This window comes from Oreochromis niloticus, linkage group LG2 (genome assembly GCF_001858045.2).
Source record: "Oreochromis niloticus isolate F11D_XX linkage group LG2, O_niloticus_UMD_NMBU, whole genome shotgun sequence".
Taxonomy (NCBI): Eukaryota; Metazoa; Chordata; class Actinopteri; order Cichliformes; family Cichlidae; genus Oreochromis; species Oreochromis niloticus.
The window spans coordinates 19,861,077-19,883,228 of NC_031966.2; the positions used below are offsets into that span (position 1 = coordinate 19,861,077).

The following is a 22,152-nucleotide window of genomic DNA, read 5'->3' on the forward strand; positions in this document are numbered from 1 at the left end:
TTATTTTTGCCCTTCTAAAACATCACTCATTATTCAGCCCTCCTACGTTCCTCCCACTACATTAGCTGGAGCGAATAACTCTGTGGGAAGCTGTTACTGTTCTGCCTCTTGCTACTCAGCAGAAATGTGCTGACCACCAACCACAGAGCCCATAAAACAAATAGACACAAGTACATCCCAATCTGATGATGCATCTACTTAACCCTCAATCTGTGATCAGTTCTTTTAAGAATAACCCTGTGCTTTACACAGCATATTACTGAACCATAAAAGCCAAGCTGAAGCACTATATGCTAACTAGCATACCCACAGTGACAAGGAAATAATTAATTCACACGCTAATGTTTACCAGGGATTCATTTGTGATTATCTTAGTTTAGGTAATTATGATTGACAATTACATAACTGAGACTGAAATGTCATTGGTGGTTTGGCTGGTATTTTAAAAATCTGATCTGATGGTTCATCTGATGATGAAAATCTGAAGTGATTGCAAATCATACACATGGTAAAAAATAAATAAATAAAAATAAGGGTAATTTATCAAATAACTGTTGAAACACTTTACTCGGAGCCATACATTAAAACCTTAATAATAATAATAATAATAATATCCATCCATCCATTCGCCTCCGGTTGTCCTTTTCAGGGTCGCGGGGGGCGCTGGAGCCTATCCCAGCTGTCATAGGGCGAGAGCAGCAGCAGAGCAGCTAAAAGCTCTGCTTCCCGTGGTGGGTTGTGCTACAAGAAAAACCAGACTGGGTGAGTAGGAATCATTCACCCTGATGCAATCTGTTCATTATTTTATGCTAGACCAACAGATATTAAGATAAACTGACTGGTACTTACATAGCACTTTTCTAATAACAATAAGATGACAATAAGATGAAATGGTTAATTCTTGAAACATAATGACTATATATTATATTTCAACAACATTTCAGTTGTTGTTCAGATGTTTTCGTCAATCAAAAAAGACAGTATCTACCCCAGAGTCACATCACTAGGTAGGAATCACTACAGGATTCTTGGATGTCAGTCAGGATAGTAGATTGTTATTCTTATATTCAGTAATTTAAGGAGGTCACACCTTCTGGCCTTTTCATATGGCTACAAGAAAGACAGAAGTGAGAGAACAACAGTACATAACAGAACAAATTTGATCAAATCAGACACAGAATGAAAGAAGAAACAGGGTGGAGGCTGACTGCAAACTTGCAGCAACTGTAAGCAGGAAAAAGCAACTTAAAAAGTGTGTCATATATGTGGTTTTCCAGTTGAAGGTTAGAGCGGTGTATCGGCTAAGCCATCAGCTGATGTGGGCTAGCAGTGAGCTGCCAGACTGAGCGCGAAAACTTAAACAAATGCCATGCTCAATTTCTCAAGTTTTGGTTTAGGTTTTTCAAAGAGAGAGAGAGCAGATGGATTCACTGGAAGTTAGTGTGACCAGAAGAGCTCTTCACCAGAATCAAAGTTATGATAAACGCTGATAAATTTTATCAAACCACAAAAGTTCAATATAATTCCTGCTAAAATCTCTTTGTTTAGTCATAGATTTTTGTGTATAACATTCTAACAAACCACAATTGTTGTGCAATGGTAATTGGTTTCTGTCACGTCTGTTACACTATCCAGTTCTTTCAAATGTTGTGCTTATGTAAGGCAAGGACTGGGCAGGATACTGAAACAGACACAGAGACGGGGAAATGTACTCCAAGAGTCATCTGCTCGTTCTCATTTGCCAATGCTGGCAGTCAAGTCAGCTTTTGAAACGGACTTTTATCCTTCTCTTTACCTTGAATCAGAAACCCTGTCTGTCTGTATGGTAAAGATGCTTGATGAGCTTTAGACTTGCATTCATCAATAATATAACAGTCAAAATACAAAATATTTTGTAAAATAATATGACAATTAATGGCAAGAGTTGAGCTTGATAAAAAAATATACTCAGTATTACTAAATCATCTCCACTATAGGATGAATTAAACTGCCCTTACAAAAATGTAAACTGCTACCAGTGTAAATTATAGCTGTTAGACTGACTGACTTTAAGAATAAACACAATCCCCAATAAGGCACATTATGAATCACAAATCGTTGATGAGTAATTGCTCTCCTTTTGGATGATAAGGCGTCTTAACAGCGATCTTTCCATCCAGTCCAAGTTACAGCATCTTTTCAGTTAAGTTAATGAGCAGCAGCTGCTAAAAATACCATGGTTAAAGGTCACACAGGAGGCACGGAGTACAAGTGGCATAAGGCCAAAAGGTAACGTGCCTGTGCCCACCTGACATGACGAGTTCACAGTATGTGTTAATAATTGAAATCGGTGATGTTAACTGTAACGCTGTGCACCAATAAATCTTTGCTCAAGGTTACAGCGACAGCACGTCGCACTGTTTGAGATTGATGTAATTGGCTCAGCATCTGCACTAATGGAGTTACTGTTAGCAACAAACACTGCAAGTCTGTCTAAATTTAGCACCACGATGAAGACTGTGTTGCTAAGAGGTAGTTAATACCATGGCGCTGTAATGCAATGGGACAAGTCAGCAATCCCTTTGAGAGACAATACTGACTCTATATAAAGTGCTTGCCTAAATTGTCACCAGATTAGCTATAAGGGGCTTATGTGGATGTATGTGACCTCACACAACCAAAGGTTAAAAAAATAAAATAAAATAAACAAACCGAGAGAGACTTAAAATGGTGTATGAACATAAACTATAATAAAGGCAGTCACTGTGGTGCCTTTAGAAACACAGGCCAAAAACACACTAAGGAAAAAATTCTTCCTTCTCAATAAACATGAAGCAATAATTTTGAGTGAAATGTAATTGAAATATATAATATCAAAGGTTTTTTATTTGAAATATTAATCATTAAGGAAAATGTACTTGGTATAGCAATCAAGTAAAGTTCAAATCAACAGATTTCATTAAATTTAACATTTAAAATTGGACTTAAGTAATAAAATTACATGGAAATTTAGATGTAGTTAAATTAGTTAAAGTCAGCATTTTGGGCATTTTGGAGAGTGTGTTTGTATCACTTGTGCCTCCCTCTTAGTGTCTTCTTCCATGTTTTCCATCTTTTTTAATGGTTTCTTTTTTTTAAGTTTTATGTTTTAACTTTCTATCCCTTTATAATTTTGTCATGGAGGCTCTCAATGATATCAAGGGTCACAATCTAGATTTCTGCTGGACCCCAGAGTATGTTAGGTCCAAGCCAGTAGCTACCCAGACTAGAGACCGGCCAGTCGACTTTTAGCTTCCTTGCTCAGCCTAGACTGCTGTTTGCTAGCCAGTAAAAACGTAAACTTTCACACAGTTAGCTAATTGCCCAACTGATTCCACCTTTTTTGGGAAGGGGACATGCTGGTGTTCTTCACGTCTGCCCAGCAGCCTTGGTGATATCTCTTAGCCTCCTGGGCCACTTAAAACCAATTTAGCTCTTGAGTCATCTGGCACCCTTCTTTTTTTCTGAGTGTGCAAGACCTGTCAACACCTCTGCTGCTCTTCTTCTGCTCTTGGGTCGACATTTGATCTATTCATGCCTCAGCTGAAACCTCACCTGTTTCTTGGCCGACTACTGTTATTTTTCTGGGTCGACTAACACCTCATCTGTTTCGAAAAGACGGATGATGCCCAAACCTAGGTCCCATCCTCAGACAGCTACATCCCTACATTTCTTTGCCTCATTTTCAATCGACACAAGAACAGTTTCTGAATCCAAGTCCACTGACAATTTACCGATTTCTGAGACAGTTCTTAGTTAGCATAGTATTCCCTTCTTCCTGAGTCAAAGTTTACTGACATCCCCCCTGTTACTAAGAATCCTGAGACTTTGGGTCTGTTGATATTTCTTCTATTTTTGAAATTCTTACTGAGTTGACAGCTTCAAGCATTTTGGATCCCTTTCTTAACTGCAGGACATCAGAGGAAACACCTGAGCACTGTCAATTCTAGGGTGTTAAAATCACCAGGTTCCACATAAAGATGCTCCTGTATATCCCCTACCTTCCCAAAGTAATTGTTTACTTGCTCATGATAACTTCTTGTGTATTAGAGCAATTGGAAGCTTGCTTTTCGATCCCTTAAGCTGTGCAAGATTTTACTGCATTATTAGAATCACAGAAAACATTGAAGTGAAGCTGATTGTTTTCTATACTGCACTATAGTGGAATGATCAGGACAGCTTTAACCTATTAAAGAGATTTAACACCTACCTGATGATCCGGTGCTGTTTTTCACACCAGTGCTGTCTTGCCAGGACAGCTTTAAAGAGATCTCAAACCTTGTAGCTGTATAACAGTTGCAGGAAGGCCAACATACTGAGGCCAACGCACACATACACCAATCTCATTCATTATCCTTGACTGCCAAGGTGTGGCAATCCATCCAGCTTTCTTATTTATCAATTAACTGCTTTAGGCTAAAGAAAAGATGTTTGATCTGCTAAAGGTCACTGCTAATAAATGCTGGTGCTTTGGCAGACATTAAAGGCGGGTCAAACATGTGCCTACAGTTAAAGTAGTCCAGCTTTACAGAGCCCAAACTAACAGATCCTCATTAACTTAAAGCCAAATATTTCAAACCTTGGAATCATGGCATAGCCACAAATTCTGCTTCAGTTTTCATACTTCAAATAGGATCCCAAATTGGCATGACATCACAATATACTCATGCTTATCATTAAGTTGCTAAATCAACCATGCTCATAGCTAAACAGTAGAACTGCCAGAATGATTTTGTAATCAGACTGATGCTAGCTGTAAGGCCGTGTTCCTTGTGCAACATTAAGTCACTTGGATTTATGTAAACCTCCTATGTGCACAGATTGGGCAAGGCTTGGTGGAGGAGCCATCTGTCGTCCTGCTACCATAACAACTAAAATCCAACTAATACCACTCTACTCTAGTTTAAGCTAATAGAAAAGGAGTCCTTGAACATTTAGTCCATTCACAAGGCATTCTTTACAGCTTAGCAAGTCTTAATTAGTATTTTAAGACCATCTGAAACTTGAGAGCAAAGAATTCATGAATATTTTGGTAATTAACTATATTATTGCACCATACCTGCAAAGTATCAAATGCCCAGTTTTATTCATGCATACATTTACTTTTTTTAAAAAAAAAAGCTCGAATCAATACATAAAATGAAAAGTTTTGTACTAATGCCAAGACTCCCTACTTTATCTTTTATGTTGAAGCCACGTGCACAGTATTATTTTTAAACATGCTGTAGGTTAAAACAGTAGTGTTATAATGAACTAATCAGATTTTCTCCAAAACAGCCTTCTTTAGGCCAGTAAGCTCAAGAGGAGGGTTTCAAGGTTGGGAGGTCATAGTATAAAAGCAATAGGGAGTCTGTGATTGGCAGGCACTTACACTATCAACAGTGAAGGATTAGAGAGCACAGCAGAGACGGCTCACTGACAGAACCGAGGGCACGGTAAGTTAGCGTTTTTCTTGCTGACCTGCAGCATAATAGAATCAGATGAAGAAGGTATATGAAGAAGATATCGGATCACTATAACTGCACAGAACAGAGTCAGCATTTGTTGGAAATTTGTCACGGTATTATTACATAGGAATATGTAGTTTTTATCAATATTTTTATATCTGCTAACAAGGAGCGCATGGTCTGTGTCACACTAGGCATTAGGAATGTTGTTTATTATGATTATGATCTTAAACTAACCATAAAATCAAAAAGATCCTTTCCCCTTAGAAGTTATATGTAACAACATGACAGTCCTTTGCCATAGGTGTCATCAATGAGGAGCTTTCTAGCGTGTACTGTACCGGCATAATAAACTAAAAATGACACAGATAACCAAAGCACCTAATAGTTATACCTTTTCTTAGTATCTCATGTTTTGAGCTATTTATGACTTAATTGTGTTTTGTTTTGGTTTGTTTTTTTTGCAGAGTGGACCTAAAACATTGCCATCAACATGTCCAAGTGAGTGTGAAAGGTTTAAGGCTTATTCACGGTAGTCATCAACAATGGTAATATTGTGACAGTTTTAGAGAGGTTAAAAATCAACAATCAAACTTTCAATATAAAATCCCAAAAGAACTTTAGGCAACCTGTTTAATGCAGTTAAATATGAATGATTTCCAAATAATTAATTAATTTTGATTATTTATTTTATAATTAATATTATAGAAACAAAAGTTGTTCATGAGGGATGAAAGCGATAATTGATTTAGAAGAAACAAGGATAGTAGATTGGATGTAACATCGTGACAGAAGTAGTTTCTGCAACAACCTTAACACTTCTTAATTGCCCCTTGGGGATAAATAAAGTTTTTATGATTCTGATTCTGATTTATTTTATACTTTTTAGACACTTAAGGAAAAATCCTTATTAAGAGGGATTTTGTGGATTGGATCTTGGAAGGCAGATTTGCAAGACAAAGGAAAAGCATTAAAAGGATTATGTGGCATTTGAAAGAGACAAACACCACCAAGGATTACCTGTTTGTTTACTACATCCGCCCAGAACAAAAGGATTGCACTCTTGCACTCTCCGTATCTTGGGATAAATCTGGGTGTTAAATTTGCCAATTCTGCCACTACTTTTTGTTTTTTAGCATAAACAGCTATTTCATAAAATAGCCTGCCTAACCCAGTATTGATCCAAATATGTCATTTTCATATTTTATATGATGTTTAACTTTGCTTACCCAGCTTACCCAATCACACGTCTTATGTTCAGATCCATCCTCACAGGAGAGGAGCAAGGGAGTTGATGGCAAGTGGGAGGTTATCCAGGAATTAGACATTAAAACAACTTAGAAAATAGGGGAAAAGAGTTTATTATTTATAATCAAGCAAAAACAATGAAATAATGGGTCACTGCTCGTTTACACTTAACATCTTGTGTTTTTGTCTGCATGTGTTTTGGGCCTCTTTTAGGACTTTCAGGATCAAATACTCTTCAGATTCAGATTCTTTTCTTTTCTTTTTTCATTTCCAGAGTATTTAAGAAGACCAGTGGGAATGGAACTGTAAGTGGCTTCTACAATATAATCATTACAGGGCACCCCTTGAGCACAGGGAGGAGTGCAATTTGTATGTTGCTATTCCAACTTCCCGAAATAGCGTCCACATTTTTTTTAACCTTGTGGAGGAGTAACCGTTTTCCTTTTTCTTCATTTCATATAGATTGCCTTGTACTTGGGGAAAAGGGACTTTGTGGACAATGTGGATTCAGTAGAAATAGTTGGTGCGTGGCAAAACTACATCCTGATATATGTGAATATATGAATATATAAGAATCTCTGTGAAAGATCCAAGGCTGTGGATTGACTCTTCTCATATTTGCAGAAGGGGTAGTTAAAGTGGATCCTTCTGGTCTTAACGACAGAAAAGGTACTTTACTTTATAGTCTGCAAATCATAAAAGTTATAAGCGATGATTTACTGACACAGACTGAAACAACACATTTTTCCACTGCAGTGTATGTCTATCTTGCTTGTGCCTTCCGCTATGGAAGTGATGACTTGGATGTCATCGGACTGTCCTTCAGAAGGGACATCTGGCTACATCGCGTTCAGGTGTATCCACCTACGGGTGGCAGCGAAGCTAAATCCCCAATGATGGAATCCCTCTTGAAAAAAGTTGGAGAGCAGGGGCACGCCTTTTCCTTCCAGGTCCAAACCCTTAATCTCTCTCTATGTGTAACATCAAATAAATTATTTTCAATGCAAGGTATTTTGATTAACCTTAGATCATATCCCCTGCTTTTATTTTAAAATCATTTTAAAGTGTAACGTTCATGTATGTGACTCATTTCTTCTTCTTCCAGATGCCACCAAATCTTCCATGCTCAGTTTCCTTACAGCCTGGGCCAAATGATTCTGGCAAGGTACAGTCAGCATCCAGTGTTATTATTTGCTTTCTTTAAGTCTTACACATTGTGTTAAATGTTTGGAAAAACTTAATTTATCTGTATTTTGCCTTGTTGTAGGCTTGCGGTGTGGACTTTGAGATTAAAGCATACATTGCCAACGCACCTGACAATCCAGATGAAGTCATTGAAAAAAAGTATGTTTGTGCAGCGTCATTTTAAACCTTTCAGTCTTTGAGCTGTGTATGAAGGCCATGCACGGGTCATTCTCTTCCCTTTTATTTCCTTCTAGGGATACTTGTCGTCTGATGATTCGTAAAATACAGTTCGCCCCAGCTAACAACAAGGCCGGAGCCAAGGCTGATATATCCAAGCAGTTTATGATGAGTGACAAACCGGTGCACTTGGAGGCTTCCCTTGAAAAAGAGGTACTTGAAAATATACCAAATGCATTTTTACCATTATAAATATTACATAATAATTGCTAAACTGTGTTTTAAAACCACTCTTTTCTAGGTTTATTACCATGGAGATCCAATAACCGTTAAAGTACAAATCAACAATGAAACCAACAAGACTGTGAAGAAAATCAAAATCTCAGGTAAGGACCCAAATATGTCTGATCAGAATCATTTTTGTTTGTATAGTTTGAAGAGTTTAATTCATACTTCTAACATGAACTATTTTTGTGTTAAGTTGACCAGCTCACAAGTGTGGTCCTCTACTCATCTGACACTTACGTCAAGGAGGTCTGTGCTCAAGAGTTTGGGTAAGGCGAACAATAACCGGACTCGAGTCATTTCTGGTTCAAATTAATGTATCTACATTCTCTGCTGTAACTATCAGAGAATCTGAGGCTATAAACGAACCCGAATTGAAAAAAATGAATACTAACCTAGTGTGTGTTCTTTTTTCCCTCTATTTCACCTCTAAACACAGAGAGACAGTAAATGCCAACTCTACATTTGAGAAGTCCTTCCAAGTAACCCCCCTACTTGCCAACAACAAAGAAAAGCGAGGTCTTGCAGTCGATGGACGTCTAAAGGATGAGGACACCAGCTTAGCATCCACAACGCTGTAAGACTTTTAGGTCTCTCACCAAAGCACTTACAGTGAAGCTAGGATGGGCCTTCATCCTCTTATTGAGCAGCAATGTTGTCACTATACATTCTGCCATCCACTTATAGCACCTTAAACCAAATCCCCAACGTTTAAATCGTAAACTATTCCCATCTCCTTGCAGGAGTCAAGGAGAGAAGGAGATGCAGGGAATTATTATCTCCTACAAAGTCAAGGTCACTCTTACAGTTTCGAGTGGAGGGTAAGGCTTAATAGAAAACACTAACCCATAACGCTTTCCTTTTTTTGTGCCAAACTGTGCAGACTAAGGGATTCTTTTATCATTTCTCTCTGACCATAGCTTGCTGGGTGGTTTTACAGGAAGGTAAATATCAGTTCTCCTTCATTTATTGCCAGTTGTGTAAATGAATGCAAATTATTCATGAGTATATGTTAATCTGTAAAATGTTTAGTGATGTGGTCGTGGAACTTCCTGTGACACTGATGTCCCCAAAGCCTGCAGGTGAGTTCTGTATTTTGTAAACTGCTAGTGCCAATTAAAATACCATTAAAATACTTCCTGAAATATTTCACTAAAATTATACAGTAGCTTTCTGTAACTGATCTTACTGTCATCTATATGCCATGCTCCCCCCTTTACTGCGTGCCATTACTGTGTACTGAGCAGAAGTGTAAGTATAAAGTATAAAATAGTCTCTATAAAAAGACGTGTGTTCGCCTGTAGCTGTGATAATTGTATATGATGTTCACATTTGTTTCTCATGAACAATTATGTGTTTTATGAACCACAGCAAATTGGATTAAATGCCTCTTTAGTTCAGGTGAGGTCAACTCGGATACAGTGAGTTATACAGTGTTCACTTCTTCAAGGGTTACTGCCCCTCCTATAACATCCCTACGCACTAAAACATTAGATGGTGACATAAAACATATGTTAAAGAACTATTTGGATAGAAAATGGCATGAATTCAAAAGCGCAGAAGTGATGGCCCTTGAAGGAGTGTCCTGTTTTACCCTTCAATCCTGTGTGAAAAATGAAATTTGAATCCTCTTGCTCCACCCCCAAGATCAATAATTAAAAGATCCTCCAGTAGACATTAATAGCAGCATGCATGCAGATTTTTGAAAGTTGGGCAATATCTGAAAGTGTATGAGTCTGAAAAATTGCAGATATTATAAATACAAAAGAAGGGGTGGCTTGCAATACTGTATAAAAATTCACAAATCAAAGTAATCCATAACCCCATTTCCAAAACAGACAACAACAGACAACAACAGACAACACAAGGTCTTGCTTATTTCACCAAAACAATACTAAAAATTAAGCACATACTCCAGGTGCTTAACTAGCTCGCAGTCTAGTTCTGTCATCAAATGAAAATATTTGGAGTGTTATGAAATAACTGCAAAGAAGCTGAAGCCCTACATCAAACAAGAATTGGGAAACACTGTGCTCTCAAATTACACCAACTGGTCCCATCAGGCCTCCCAAATATTAACAGTGTCCCTAAACAAAAAAAAAGACGTGATCTAAAATAATGATGAAAATGCCCCTGCCACTCTCTCTCTCTACAAACACAAAACGTATCTAATTTTCAAAATTTGATATGCTGTTTTTTAAATACAGTATTTAAATAACTTCCAAATCATTGCATTCATGTTGCAGCTTTTTTGGAAACTGGATTGTACAAAATTAGATGAGATATATTGCATAAGTTGCCTTGAATAATGTTAGAGTCACAGTCCATTGTCTGTCCATTTTATCCACAGGTCAGATATCACAGTTAACACCACGGATGATTGAAGCAGCCAGTCAAGGAAAATCATCTCTCATGCAGAGAACACAGAACACAAAGGAACTCGTTATCAGCAAAGAAAAGCACAAAATGCTCAAATTTCCCCTGTATATATTCAATTCTATTATAAATAACTATGAGAACTCAGTTATTGAGGGTCATAAGTCTGTGTGGAATTTCTCTGCGTGACATCATAGCACTGTATAGAATCCAACAGATGTGTCCCACAATAAAGTAGACCTTTCAATACGTGTCATTGGTAATGAGGATGCAGAGCTTGATTTAGCGTAATCTTTATTTTTATGTCATTAGAAATTACATGTTGAAAAATGGTGAATGAATGAAATGAGTGGATATTCTAAAAACACAAATGTGACACTCTGTTAAGACAATTAAGAGAATTCAATAAATCCATTTTTCTCAAGTACAGACTTCTCTTTGTTCATATTTATGATCTGTTTTGGTGTTGGGAGGGTTTTTTTCCCCACACTAACCAAACTGATACATTTTTATGTTTATGTTAGCTATCATTTTTTTCTAGCTTAAGTCACAGTTTAAAGTTTTTCTGGGTGTAACCAGTCATTATACCACTGCTCCGAAAAGTTGCAGCAAGCCATTTCCTTCCTTCCAGCTTTCGGTAACATTTCATATGCCCTACTTGTCTGTAAATAGTGACCCAAAAATATATAACCGTTTCTCTGCTTCTTGTGGTTCTTTCTCCCACTAATAGTGCAGCAGGTTATAGAAACAATGTTTCAAAAAACAATACATTTTTTATTTTCATCTGGTGCCATGCCATTTATTCCCATGCATTTCAATGAATTAGATATATCTGATGCATGAAGACTCCTTTGCCTATGGCTCGGCTCTATCATGCTCACACATCCTGTCATAAAGTTTTTTTTAGGTAACACAGAAAAACAGATAACCATTTACCATCAAACCAACAGCCACTTTAGAAACAACGCTTAACCTAACTTCATGAGTATGTCTTTCTTTGGAATCTGACCTAAAATCCAATTGCCGCATGACAGCACTGCTCTTCATTGTTATATTGGCCAACTCGTCTCACGAATATAACTAAGCAGTCATAAAAAAGACTATTGCAACTTTGGTTCTTCTAACCAGCTGTGAATGATTTTGCAGCAATGTTCAGTTATCTGCTGCACTATAAAATGTTTTCTGATTGAGATACAATATTCAGGAAGACCTTTTTGTGGTTAATTCTACAACTGGAAGACACTTTATATAATAATAATAATAATAATAATAATAATAATAATAATATATAAAATAATAAACTTTTTTATGAGATATTTCAGTTGCTGTTTGCTACAGATTGAATGACTTGTCAGCTCGGTGCAACCTTGTTACCAATACTGCAGAACCTGAAAAAGTTTTTGTTGTTGTTTTTAAATTATCTAACTGTTGACCATTAATCTGAAGACAGTCACCTTCATACTGAATGCACAGATAAGATTTAATTATATTAATTTTAGCAACCTTCGAAATCTATTCTGCCCAACTTTTCAATAGTCATGCAGTTTATTCGTAATTATTTTTGGGGGGGAATTTAATACCATTTATTATTTTTCAAATGTTTGCTCAAATACATTACACACTACGCACTTTTATTTAAAATGATAGTTAAAATTTAAAGTAACATGGTTCCATGAGTTAATCAGACTGAATGAATATATTACTTTTATATGTAGATTATGAAATAAGTGTGACAAATACACAGAACCAGAACATTTTGTTTGCAATGTTTGTTTTATATTTACAGTAACAGAGTTGAAAATCAGCACCAATATTAGTGTGGTATGTAATGTACTGTAAAGTTAAGGTTAAAATTTCACTGGAACGTGTAATTTGTATAACATTATTTTCAAATTGATGGATGAGAAAGAAAATGTCCTGCAGCTTTAAAATGTTCTGTGTAAACACTTACGCTCCCTGTAAACAAATGCATTTAAAATGATGTATTTACTCTTTCTGTAGATTTTTCAACCTGCAAAAATTGCAATAGAAGAAATAATGGTAATACTGATTTCAAGGCCTTTCTTAACTTTGCCATTTTTGTCGTCTCTCGGTGTTTGCCACTTGAAGGCGCTATTTCCACTGCTGTATGTTTAAGAAAACAATAGCGCTGGCTAGTGTAGGATAAGGATACACGGCTTGGTCCTCTCTGGTCTAGACATCACATCATTAGCCAAGTCAGCTAGTCAGCTGTTTATTTTTTTGACAAAATGTCAACCACGACCGGCGGCGGAGAGTTTGGCAACCCCTTACGAAAGTTCAAGCTCGTCTTTCTGGGCGAACAGAGTGGTAAGATGGGCACGAAGTGCTTAAAGAAGCGTTAATTTGGTCGGATGAAAGGAAATGTTGGGAGAACTGGCAAGATCAGCTAACTAGCTTTGTGGTGTTAGCTTAAAATTGGACGGTATGGTACAGTCATCTAGCGTATATTAGTGACCAGTAATGATACGGGACAATCTGTTAATTTTGCAAGGCCAACAAAGAATATTAGAGCATGACAAAAATTACTAACCTACCGATTTTTCTCCCCGGTGATGATGTCATTGAATAGCTACTGTTAGCTGGAGATAGATCGCTAAATTAGCTTGTTTCGTGTCTTAATAGAGGGCAAGAATACGACAAATTATTGTGTCGTAGCAGCTGTATTCAAGATGTAGCCATGTATTAAAAATTAACGAAATGAGTCAGTGGGTATTGTCATTGTTCCTCCCATTAGTTTGTGATGGAGGTTCGTTGTTAGCACGTTACTTCTGCTTGTAGCTAGCAGTTAGTTAGCTCTACTAGGCTAAAACGTCAATGTTGACGCTCGCTTGCGCACTTAAAGACTTAGATAGGGGCTCTAAGTCTGTTACAGATCACTGACTTCAAACAGAAAGTCTCAAGAATTAATTTAAACCGTCTGTTTGTCAGTGTAGAGTTGTCTAGCTGTTAGCTTCCTGCTGCAGCATCTTGAACAAGCCACGTCGACCGGTGGTTTCGCACCAGTCGGCCTTTTTCCTTCATTTCCATTATTTCTGCTCAGGTTTCGGGGTCTGACCCTGACAGTGTAAAACGTGGCTTGTTTTTAGACATGTTTGTGCCGTGTAATTAATACAGTGTTGTATTGCGAACCAGCTGTCAGGGGTCGAGTAAATTTTAATTTTCCAGATTTTGTGGCTCCACCCATATTGCCAGCTCAGCGTGTGGGTTCAGTCGTCCACACTGCATCAGTGGTAATAGCAGTTTACTCACCGTGTGATGTCACCGGCTCATTTTTCTTCTCTATCTCTTCATTGAATACAGACTTAATTATATCATTTTTAAGTTTACCATTTGAGTGGCGGTTTTAGGCTTGAATTACCAGGAATACCTCTTGTGTTACTAAAGTGACTGTGTTTTTTCTGTACAGTTGGGAAAACCTCACTCATCACCAGGTTTATGTATGACAGTTTTGACAACACTTACCAGGTAAAAAGAACATAACAGTGATTTGTGTAGTCATTTTTGTCTGAAAACTGACATTTTTACCACAAGCACAGGTGCAATAAAAAACGAGCTAACAGTTTCAGTGCAACTGATCATCCACTAACATATGTGACAGTTAAAATAGAATAAAATAGACCAATTTATCATGTCAGTAGCTGATACTTGTAAATATTTAGACAAATTTAAATTGGAAAATTAACACAAAATTGGCCATTGGCCAGCATCTCCTCAGAATGTCATAATGCCTCCCTGTTCTTATTTTATTTTTCAGAATCAGAATACTTTATTAATCCCTGAGGAAATTATGGGATCATTTATAGTTTTGCGATCAGCTTGCTAGCTAAGCCCCTGAGGTTTTACCTTCTGTGAAGTGTATAATGAAACATGAACAACGTGTTACTCCAAATTGCCAGAGTAGAAGAGCTTGCTACAAAAATCACATACCCCAGATGTTAGTAAGCATGTGAGTGCATTCCACTGATTAGATTATGAGTGCAACCTGTGTGGCAAGTCTAAATGTCAGTAGTAGTAGTTTATCTTCATTTTGTTCATTTAGAAATCAAATGGCAAACTAGCTGTAGGCTGTACTCAGAGCTTATGTAACACCTACTCCTGATATAAGAATCTACATGTAAGGCAAATTAACAAAATCATCAGCCTCAGCTTTAAGTGCAAAAATCATGACAGAAGGAAAAAGAAAGAAATATAATCTGTTTATGTCAAGTCCAGCTACAGATAATCTCCTATTTAAAGCACCTTCACACAAAACCGTTATCACAATACTCGATAATTTTATTTCTGTACAATTTTTAACCGACGATATGAAAAAGGTCAATAAAATATGCTTTTAACATATAATGTAGGTAACGATTCTTTAGATGTATGTAATACATTTAACTTGCTGGTAACACTGTTTAATTGAAATGTTTGTCTTACAGGCAACAATTGGCATTGACTTTTTGTCAAAAACTATGTATCTGGAAGATCGCACGGTAAGCCCTGTGTGTTACTGTAATTAACATCATTCCAACTGGTCAAGTATTAAAGCTGCCATAAAAGCATGCTTCTGCTTATTATCACACCATTCCACATTGTTTATAGATTATCCTAGTTTTTTGTTTTGTTTTGTTTTTTCACTCATTTTGTTGAACATGTGATCGTGTTTTTAGTTCCCATCATTATTTCAAGATTTTGTTTTCCTTCCATCCCCTGGCTGGATCATGAATTGCCCCCCATGTTCCCACATTTGTTTCGTGGCTGGCCACAGATCCGGCTGCAGCTCTGGGATACAGCCGGACAGGAGCGTTTCCGCAGCCTCATCCCCAGTTACATCCGCGACTCAGCCGCCGCTGTGGTGGTTTATGACATAGCCAGTAGGTATTGTGGCTTTGCCTCTCCTCCTTGTCCTTCACTTAGTATGTGGAAGGGCAAAAAACAAAATCAAAAGCACTAATGAGCCTAGCAAACCCCGCTGGATAGCATGTTAGGGTATATTCCAGATACTGTTTGTATTGGGTGTAGTGATTCAAAAGCATTTCTCCAGCAGTGTCCAGGGGAGTGTAAATGCTAATAGTTATACGTCTTACTTGAAGAATAATGAAAAAAATGTCTGCCGATGTCGCTTCATGAGCAGAAATCCTCTGAGAGCTGCCTAAATAATGATTCAGCAGGGCCTACTTTCACATTTGCATAACACCCGTCATCTTTGAGCCTTCTGCATTTGAATGATTCTTCGCGATTCCTCCATTAAAGGTCATTCTCTTCTTTACTGCTTGGCTTGCAATTCTTTTTATGTCTGTCCTGTTCTCCACATTCTCATCCTTCCCTTTGCTGCCCTTTATCTCGACTTTTTTTTTTCTTTTTTTGTGGTCAATTTCTTCTTCTGCAATTCCAATCCTCAGGTCCGGCTCCAGCTTTGGGACACTGCTGGACAGGAGCGTTTTCGTAGCCTAATTCCCAGCTACATCCGTGACTCTACCATTGCTGTGGTTGTTTATGACATCACCAGTGAGTCAGGGCTGTCCTCTAACCATTCTGTAGGGCTCTAGAGTAATAGGAAGGAAGCTTTTTATTTCTGCTAGTACACTAATACAAAATACACTTCTTCTCCAAGCTTTTTCTTCTGAATACTCCTGCTCACTAACACATAACTACAGGTTTTTCTTACATAAGATTAGGCTTTTGTCTAGGCTTTTAACTGAATGTATTGTAACAGATGTTTCATGTATTTTGGGCCACATTTGGCTGATGTGTATAATGATTTTGTATTTTGTTGCTTGTTTTCACCCCATTTGCAGATCTTAATTCTTTCCAGCAAACCTCAAAGTGGATTGATGATGTTAGAACAGAGAGAGGAAGTGATGTCATTATCATGCTCGTCGGGAACAAAACAGACTTAGCGGATAAAAGGTACATGGTTGTGTGATAAGCGCGAATGATTATTTTCTTGTTCTGTTTACAAAGATAGATAAATAGATCCTACTGCATTTACGAAATGTGTATCTTTAACTTCTGTAGTATAAACTCTGCCAAAGCCTGGAATCCCACTTCCCTTCAATGCATCTCATCCAGTTTTTACTTTTATTATTTCCTTGTAATGTTGCATACTTCAGCCTTTCTATAAGTTATGTAAATACTTTTATTTATTTATTTTTTTTCATTTATAATTTGATCATATTTCTGTTTTGCCTTTTTTTTTTTTCTTTTGCCTTACTTTTTTCTCTTCATGTCATTTTGAATATTTTTTTGTGTTTTCCCCTAAACACCACACTTCCATCCTTCACCCTCACCTTACCCTTCCTGGGACCATGGCAGGCAAGTTTCTGTTGAGGCGGCAGAGAGGAAAGCTCGTGAGCTCAATGTGATGTACATAGAGACCAGTGCCAAGGCTGGCTATAACGTCAAACAGGTTGGTGTTCAGCAGGAGCAGGTGTAATGGTGACAAATTATCCTGTTTCGAGTAAGGCTCATACTCTCCCAGAGGTTAGGGAGGCCCACCTGTGACATCTGGGGTGTGAAGCTCCTCCATGTGTTGGATCAGTTAATGGATTAGAGTGTGGCTGTTGAATGAATCATTGACCTTTGGAGTGGATTTTATGCTGTTTCGTCTTTACTCAGCAAAGCAGCCTCTGTCCTTTTGTCTCTGTCCGCCTTATAAACTAACCACTCTCTTCTTCACTCCAAACAAGATTCATTGCTGAGCTCTCTGTGTCCTTCTCTCCATCTCTTCTCTCTTCTTCTTGCCTGTCGTCTTTGCGGTTTCTTTCCATATCTGTCTGTTCGGCCATCTCCACCCTTCTGCTTTTACCGGAGCAGACAGATCACCACGGAGGAGGGCGAGCAGAGAGCTAAGGAACTGAATGTCATGTTCATTGAAACCAGCGCAAAGACTGGCTACAATGTCAAACAGGTAGCGATTCTGTTTTCTCAGGGTAGTTGAACTAATTCCACTCTCAAAGTCTACACTGCACTCCTGCCTCCCTGTCCCCCCTCGTGGCTCGTCATGACCTGTCGTAGCTTTCTGGAAGGTGTTTTCTCCACACAGGCTCTCTGTCTGACTCGCTAAAACATTTCTATGAATATAATAGACTTTCTCAGCAGATGACTGTATCGTTGCTTTGACTACCTCGTGTTTATTCAATGAAATGCAGTATTTAGAGATAACTAGCTATAATTTAATTACATACTGTCCATTGACTACCATCTAGGGTTTGGTAATATGATAAACTGTATTGTTATCAGATTTTCAATACTTTACAGTTGGACAGATTATCATGGAATGTATTTGGCTGTTCGGAATCAAAAATTTATCATCAAGACTGAAATATCTCACTTCTTTAGGATGCCAGGGGCTTTGTTTCAGTGTGACTGAGTGCCTTAAGTGTTGGGGCCTTAAGTAAACATGTAAATAAGAACACATTTTTGCCCTTTCTGGGGATTTGAGTATAAACAGTTTCCTGCTACATCTGTAGAAAATGTACTGTACAGTCCTGTGAAAAACTAATTGCACTCTTACTGATTCAATAGGAATAAAGAGGCTGAGTAGCAGCCAGGTGCTGCTTATGAAATGCACTTGATGAAATGATGATCAGCAAATGTGAGAACCTCTGTGAGGTCTGGAACATTCAAATGTGTTAACACAATGCCACAGTCTTCCACTAAAGGGACCCCAAGGTCAGACCGTGCAATGTTCAGATAAACTGCAAAAACTCAAGAGCTACATGTCAGACTCTATAAACATTGGTTAGCATGTTCAGTGCTTAAAGGTATATGATAGTACAATTGGGGGGGGACTTATTTTGAAGGTTGGCAGAAGGAGCGTAGTTTACTTTGCAAAGTTGTATAAGAACAAACCGCAAAATTTGTGGAGCAATGTCCTTTGGGCAGATGGGACCAAAGTGTAGAGATTTGCATTGTGCCACATTATGCGAAAAACAAACACCTCGTACCAACTGTCAAGCATGGTGGTGGAGGGGTGATGACTTGGACTTGTCTTGTAGCCACAGGACCAGGATACCTTGGAACCATCAAGTCCACTCTGTAAACAAATTATTCTTGAGTCAAATATGAGGCCATCTGTCCAACGACTAAAAGTGGGTCATTCGACAGGACAACGATCCCAAGCACATCAGCAAGTGTACAACAGAAATTAGTACTTAGTTTTTTACAGGACTGCGTAAAGACCTGTGAGAGTTTTTCTTTTCACAGGACTGTGTCTTGCTATTTTGCTACTTAAACAACTACATTTTATTTACCAAATTGTTGCTTTCAAATGTTTAATGTTTCTTACTGTTTTGCAGCTGTTCCGACGCGTTGCTGCTGCATTGCCTGGGATGGATAGCACACCAGAGAAAAGCAAAGAGGACAGTATCCTTTTTGAGTTGCTTTCCCGCAGAAATTGCTGCCATACCTTTTTGTCATGCCACAGTTTTAATAATATTTGTAATGTAGCACTGACTGTGTCTTAGTTGAATGGAAAGAATGCAGAGAATGAAAGGCACTGCAAAAAAAAAAAAAGAAGTGAAATCTGCAATTCATATCAAGTGTTACTTAACTAACTTCTCTCAGTGATCGACATCAAACTGGAGAAACAGCCAGAGATGACTGTAACTGAGAGCAGCTGCTCATGCTAGTACACCTCAGCCCCTGCCAGCCTGTCTCCTCCCCACCAACAGCTTGTCTCTCAGTGGCCACTTTCCTCCACCCTTGGCACACGGCCATCGGGATGGAGGACCTGTCTTTTTTTTCTTCTTTTTTTTCCCTTTTCAACTCAGTGACTTTTCAGAGTAACCGTGTGGATGTGCATTACTGTATTGAAACAAATTATTTGGGGAAAAAATGGTTCAAAAGTAAACATTTAAAACAAGGAATAAGTTAATTGATATGTTCAGATTTTCATCCAGTTGCATGGCATTATATAGGATTGCAGACTGACATAGCTAACTGCTCTTGAGTTATTGCACAGTTTAGAATCTTAGTGCTGTTACTCTTGTTGTTGTAAAGTAAAACTGCTTGGGATTATTTAAATGACTCTACAAGGTTGAGTTCTCTGCCTATCCTTTTGTTTTTGTTTCAAATGGAGAGTTCAGCTGAAGCTATTCTGTCTCCTAAACGGCTTATCATTTGTCGACTTTGTCTAATTTTGAGGAAGTAACGACTGGCTCTCAACCAGTGAACTGTTATCATTGCAAAACATTATATTACAACATTAGGCTCAAGTGAACCCTTTTCATTGTGTCAGTGGAACTACTTATGCCTAACACGTCTGCGAGCTTACATTGCCAAATACAAGTGTGTAAGCGGACCGGATTAACAAAAATTCATATATTCATAACAGTACTGCAGAAGGATGCGTAATAAGGAAATGGATATATATCGTAAAAGGGAAGCCAGCCCAAATGAATTAGAAAGCCTACTAACCTAAAAGTTTATATGTTGTTGAATGAGCTCTGCACTGTACTAACATGTCTGAGGAGGCATTATTAGTAGATGGTCCCCTAATACTATGAAAATCAGTTTCCACGTTGATGGAGAGTTGTCACTTTCGCTACGACGTACCCACCATCTCATCGACGATTTGTGTTGTGTTGATTACACTATTGCAACAACATGCAGCATGCTCACCCCGCAGGATTTACATGGATAAGAACACAGATGCCTTGCTTGTTTGTTCACCAACGTTGTGCACTGAATCAAGCCACAATATTGTAAAATATCAGAGAAGCCTGCTGACTGGTTCATGGCTTCACTAGTTGTTTGTAGAGCTGGTAGATAGATGTCCTCAGATACAGCTAAAGCTTACTAACACCCTTGCTGTAAAATAAGTGCAGACGTTAGTTGCCATATCTTTTGCTGTATTGCTATTGCCTGTGTAGGACTGTTGGTTTATTTATTTTGTAACTTGGACATACAGCTAACATTGTACGCGTGACCAAAAGTACAAATGCCGACGCGCATGTTTTAAAGTTTTATTTATTGTTTGCGTGTCTGCTGAGGCGCCACCTACAGGTGACATTTACACCTAGTGAGTTGGGGGGGTTTCTTGTTTTTTTCCGGTGTGGTCTGTCGCTTGGTTTAGTCACAGGTAAAGGCCGCACCGTCTCCCAAACCGACTAACCAGCCATAGCACAACAAAAGACACTGATCGTTTGCTGTAGCTTTTTTTGTTTGTTTGTTTTTTGGGGTTTTTTTTTTTTTAAATGTCCAGCATTTTAAAAAACAGATTTGAAAGTTAAGGTATTTAAATTGCAACGTGAACAACCGTTTTAACATGAGCAGCTCTATTACTTGTCACTGACTAAATACTCAGCTTTGTGCTATTCTGAATTGTGTCTGTCCATTTGAAATATGTCTACTCGTGTTTAGCAACGTTTGTGTGAATAATGTACTATTACTATCTTATGTATAAAAAGGAGAGTTAATGAAAACAAGTGTAGGCTTATCACATGGAGTAAAATAAAGATATTTCACCAAAATTTAACTTCTGTGTTCATTTTTTTAAAAACACTTTGGTTATTTTATGGCAACAGTCATATTGATTCTGTTCATTAATAAAGTTCTAAATGAGTCACAGCACCTGAGCCTGTCACGCTTAGGTGTGTGTCACACGTCACCATTGAAACTATGTAACACATCACAGTTATGAAATGTTATAACAGTTAGGTGTGGTCAAATGTGAACTGCCACTGCATTGCACAAATCTACTAATAACTAACTGAAGATTGTAAATGAAATTTTATTTCCAATATTCCTGATACAGATACAGACAGCACCATTGTGTATTTATGAGTATTACGTGTCCTATTTTTTTTTTAATTTGCACTTTGGATACTGAGCAGAGGGTTCTGGAAAAACCTTCACTTATTCCAAGTTGTATGCAGTAGAGAGAAATTTCTTAATAATACTTTATGCAATACTTGAACACAGCTTTGGTACCACACTAACAAATCTCAGCTTGCATTTTCAATAGATATGTTCTAAGGGCTGTTGGAGGCTTAAGACTTGGTGTTAGGATGTTGGAAGAAGAACGATCCTTTTCTGTATCCTGCGTTCATGGTGCACAGGCTCAGTTTCCCAGAGATGGGTTAAGCTTAGTCTTTTACAAAAAACGTTTTCTCATCGGAGATCTTCACCTAATTGTACTACATAAGATTTGCTCTTTGGGTTGAATGCAAGTCTAGGAAACTGGCTGAATAAGAAAACCCATCCATCCAATACCTTCTGCTAAATAAGCGGGTAAAATAAATTCTTATCTTTAACAGATTTCAAAACCTGTTTTTTGCTTGCACGTGGTAGAGTTAGCTTTATTAGAGTTTTTGGTATTTTGTTTTTTCAAGATGACATCTCTAAATATCTATGTGAAAAGACACTTTAATTTCGCTCAATTTAGTCAGGAATTAAATTTAGATTTTGC

The 22,152-nt window shown here is 37.9% G+C and overlaps 2 protein-coding genes across 8 annotated transcripts in view; both read left to right on the forward strand.

Annotated features, from left to right (window-relative positions):
* arr3b (arrestin 3b, retinal (X-arrestin)) overlaps nt 1-11,163 on the forward strand; it is an 11,659-nt gene extending 496 nt beyond the window's left edge. Inside the window, exons 2-18 of one of the 3 annotated variants that reach the window (XM_025911108.1) lie at nt 650-762; nt 5,933-5,966; nt 6,988-7,018; nt 7,176-7,236; nt 7,338-7,382; nt 7,470-7,663; nt 7,819-7,878; nt 7,981-8,057; nt 8,153-8,288; nt 8,377-8,461; nt 8,557-8,629; nt 8,800-8,937; nt 9,104-9,181; nt 9,281-9,304; nt 9,393-9,442; nt 9,608-9,611; nt 10,711-10,872. In XM_025911108.1, coding sequence (XP_025766893.1) covers nt 5,959-5,966; nt 6,988-7,018; nt 7,176-7,236; nt 7,338-7,382; nt 7,470-7,663; nt 7,819-7,878; nt 7,981-8,057; nt 8,153-8,288; nt 8,377-8,461; nt 8,557-8,629; nt 8,800-8,937; nt 9,104-9,181; nt 9,281-9,304; nt 9,393-9,442; nt 9,608-9,611; nt 10,711-10,744 — 1,098 coding nt within the window. In that variant the 5' untranslated portion in view covers nt 650-762; nt 5,933-5,958 and the 3' untranslated portion in view covers nt 10,745-10,872. Of the gene's footprint in view, nt 1-649; nt 763-5,237; nt 5,454-5,932; nt 5,967-6,987; nt 7,019-7,175; nt 7,237-7,337; nt 7,383-7,469; nt 7,664-7,818; nt 7,879-7,980; nt 8,058-8,152; nt 8,289-8,376; nt 8,462-8,556; nt 8,630-8,799; nt 8,938-9,103; nt 9,182-9,280; nt 9,305-9,392; nt 9,443-9,607; nt 9,612-10,710 lie in introns of those variants that run through there. The other 2 variants (XM_005467459.4, XM_005467458.4) reach the window with 2 other exon arrangements.
* A 1,707-nt stretch (nt 11,164-12,870) lies between these two features.
* On the forward strand, nt 12,871-21,219 carry rab41 (RAB41, member RAS oncogene family). 5 transcript variants are annotated; one of them, XR_269023.3, is made up of 9 exons: nt 12,871-13,064; nt 14,164-14,222; nt 15,179-15,232; nt 16,142-16,247; nt 16,538-16,649; nt 17,055-17,148; nt 17,556-17,649; nt 19,040-19,106; nt 19,308-19,377. XR_269023.3 is itself a non-coding variant. In XM_003445222.4 (8 exons), exons 1-8 carry the CDS (start codon nt 12,986-12,988, stop codon nt 19,370-19,372), a joined length of 636 nt encoding a protein of 211 aa, XP_003445270.1. In that variant the 5' UTR covers nt 12,872-12,985; the 3' UTR covers nt 19,373-21,219. The 5 variants fall into 5 exon arrangements, 4 of the variants coding, with proteins under 4 accessions (XP_003445270.1, XP_019220480.1, XP_003445271.1 ...); XM_003445222.4 differs by lacking the exons at nt 16,142-16,247; nt 17,556-17,649 and adding an exon at nt 15,508-15,613 and having other exon boundaries at nt 12,872-13,064; nt 19,308-21,219; XM_019364935.1 differs by lacking the exons at nt 16,142-16,247; nt 17,055-17,148 and adding an exon at nt 15,508-15,613 and having other exon boundaries at nt 12,872-13,064; nt 19,308-21,219.
* Nucleotides 21,220-22,152: the final 933 nt, after the last annotated feature.

What these genes read in the sequence shown, in the direction of transcription:
- rab41 (XM_003445222.4), top strand. Translation starts at nt 12,986, where the DNA reads ATGTCAACCACGACCGGCGGCGGAGAGTTTGGCAACCCCTTACGAAAG. An exon ending in GTTTTGACAACACTTACCAG is followed by an intron (nt 14,223 to 15,178) that starts GTAAAAAGAACA and finishes TTTGTCTTACAG; the next exon opens with GCAACAATTGGCATTGACTT. An exon ending in AGAGAAAAGCAAAGAGGACA is followed by an intron (nt 19,107 to 19,307) that starts GTATCCTTTTTG and finishes AACTTCTCTCAG; the next exon opens with TGATCGACATCAAACTGGAG.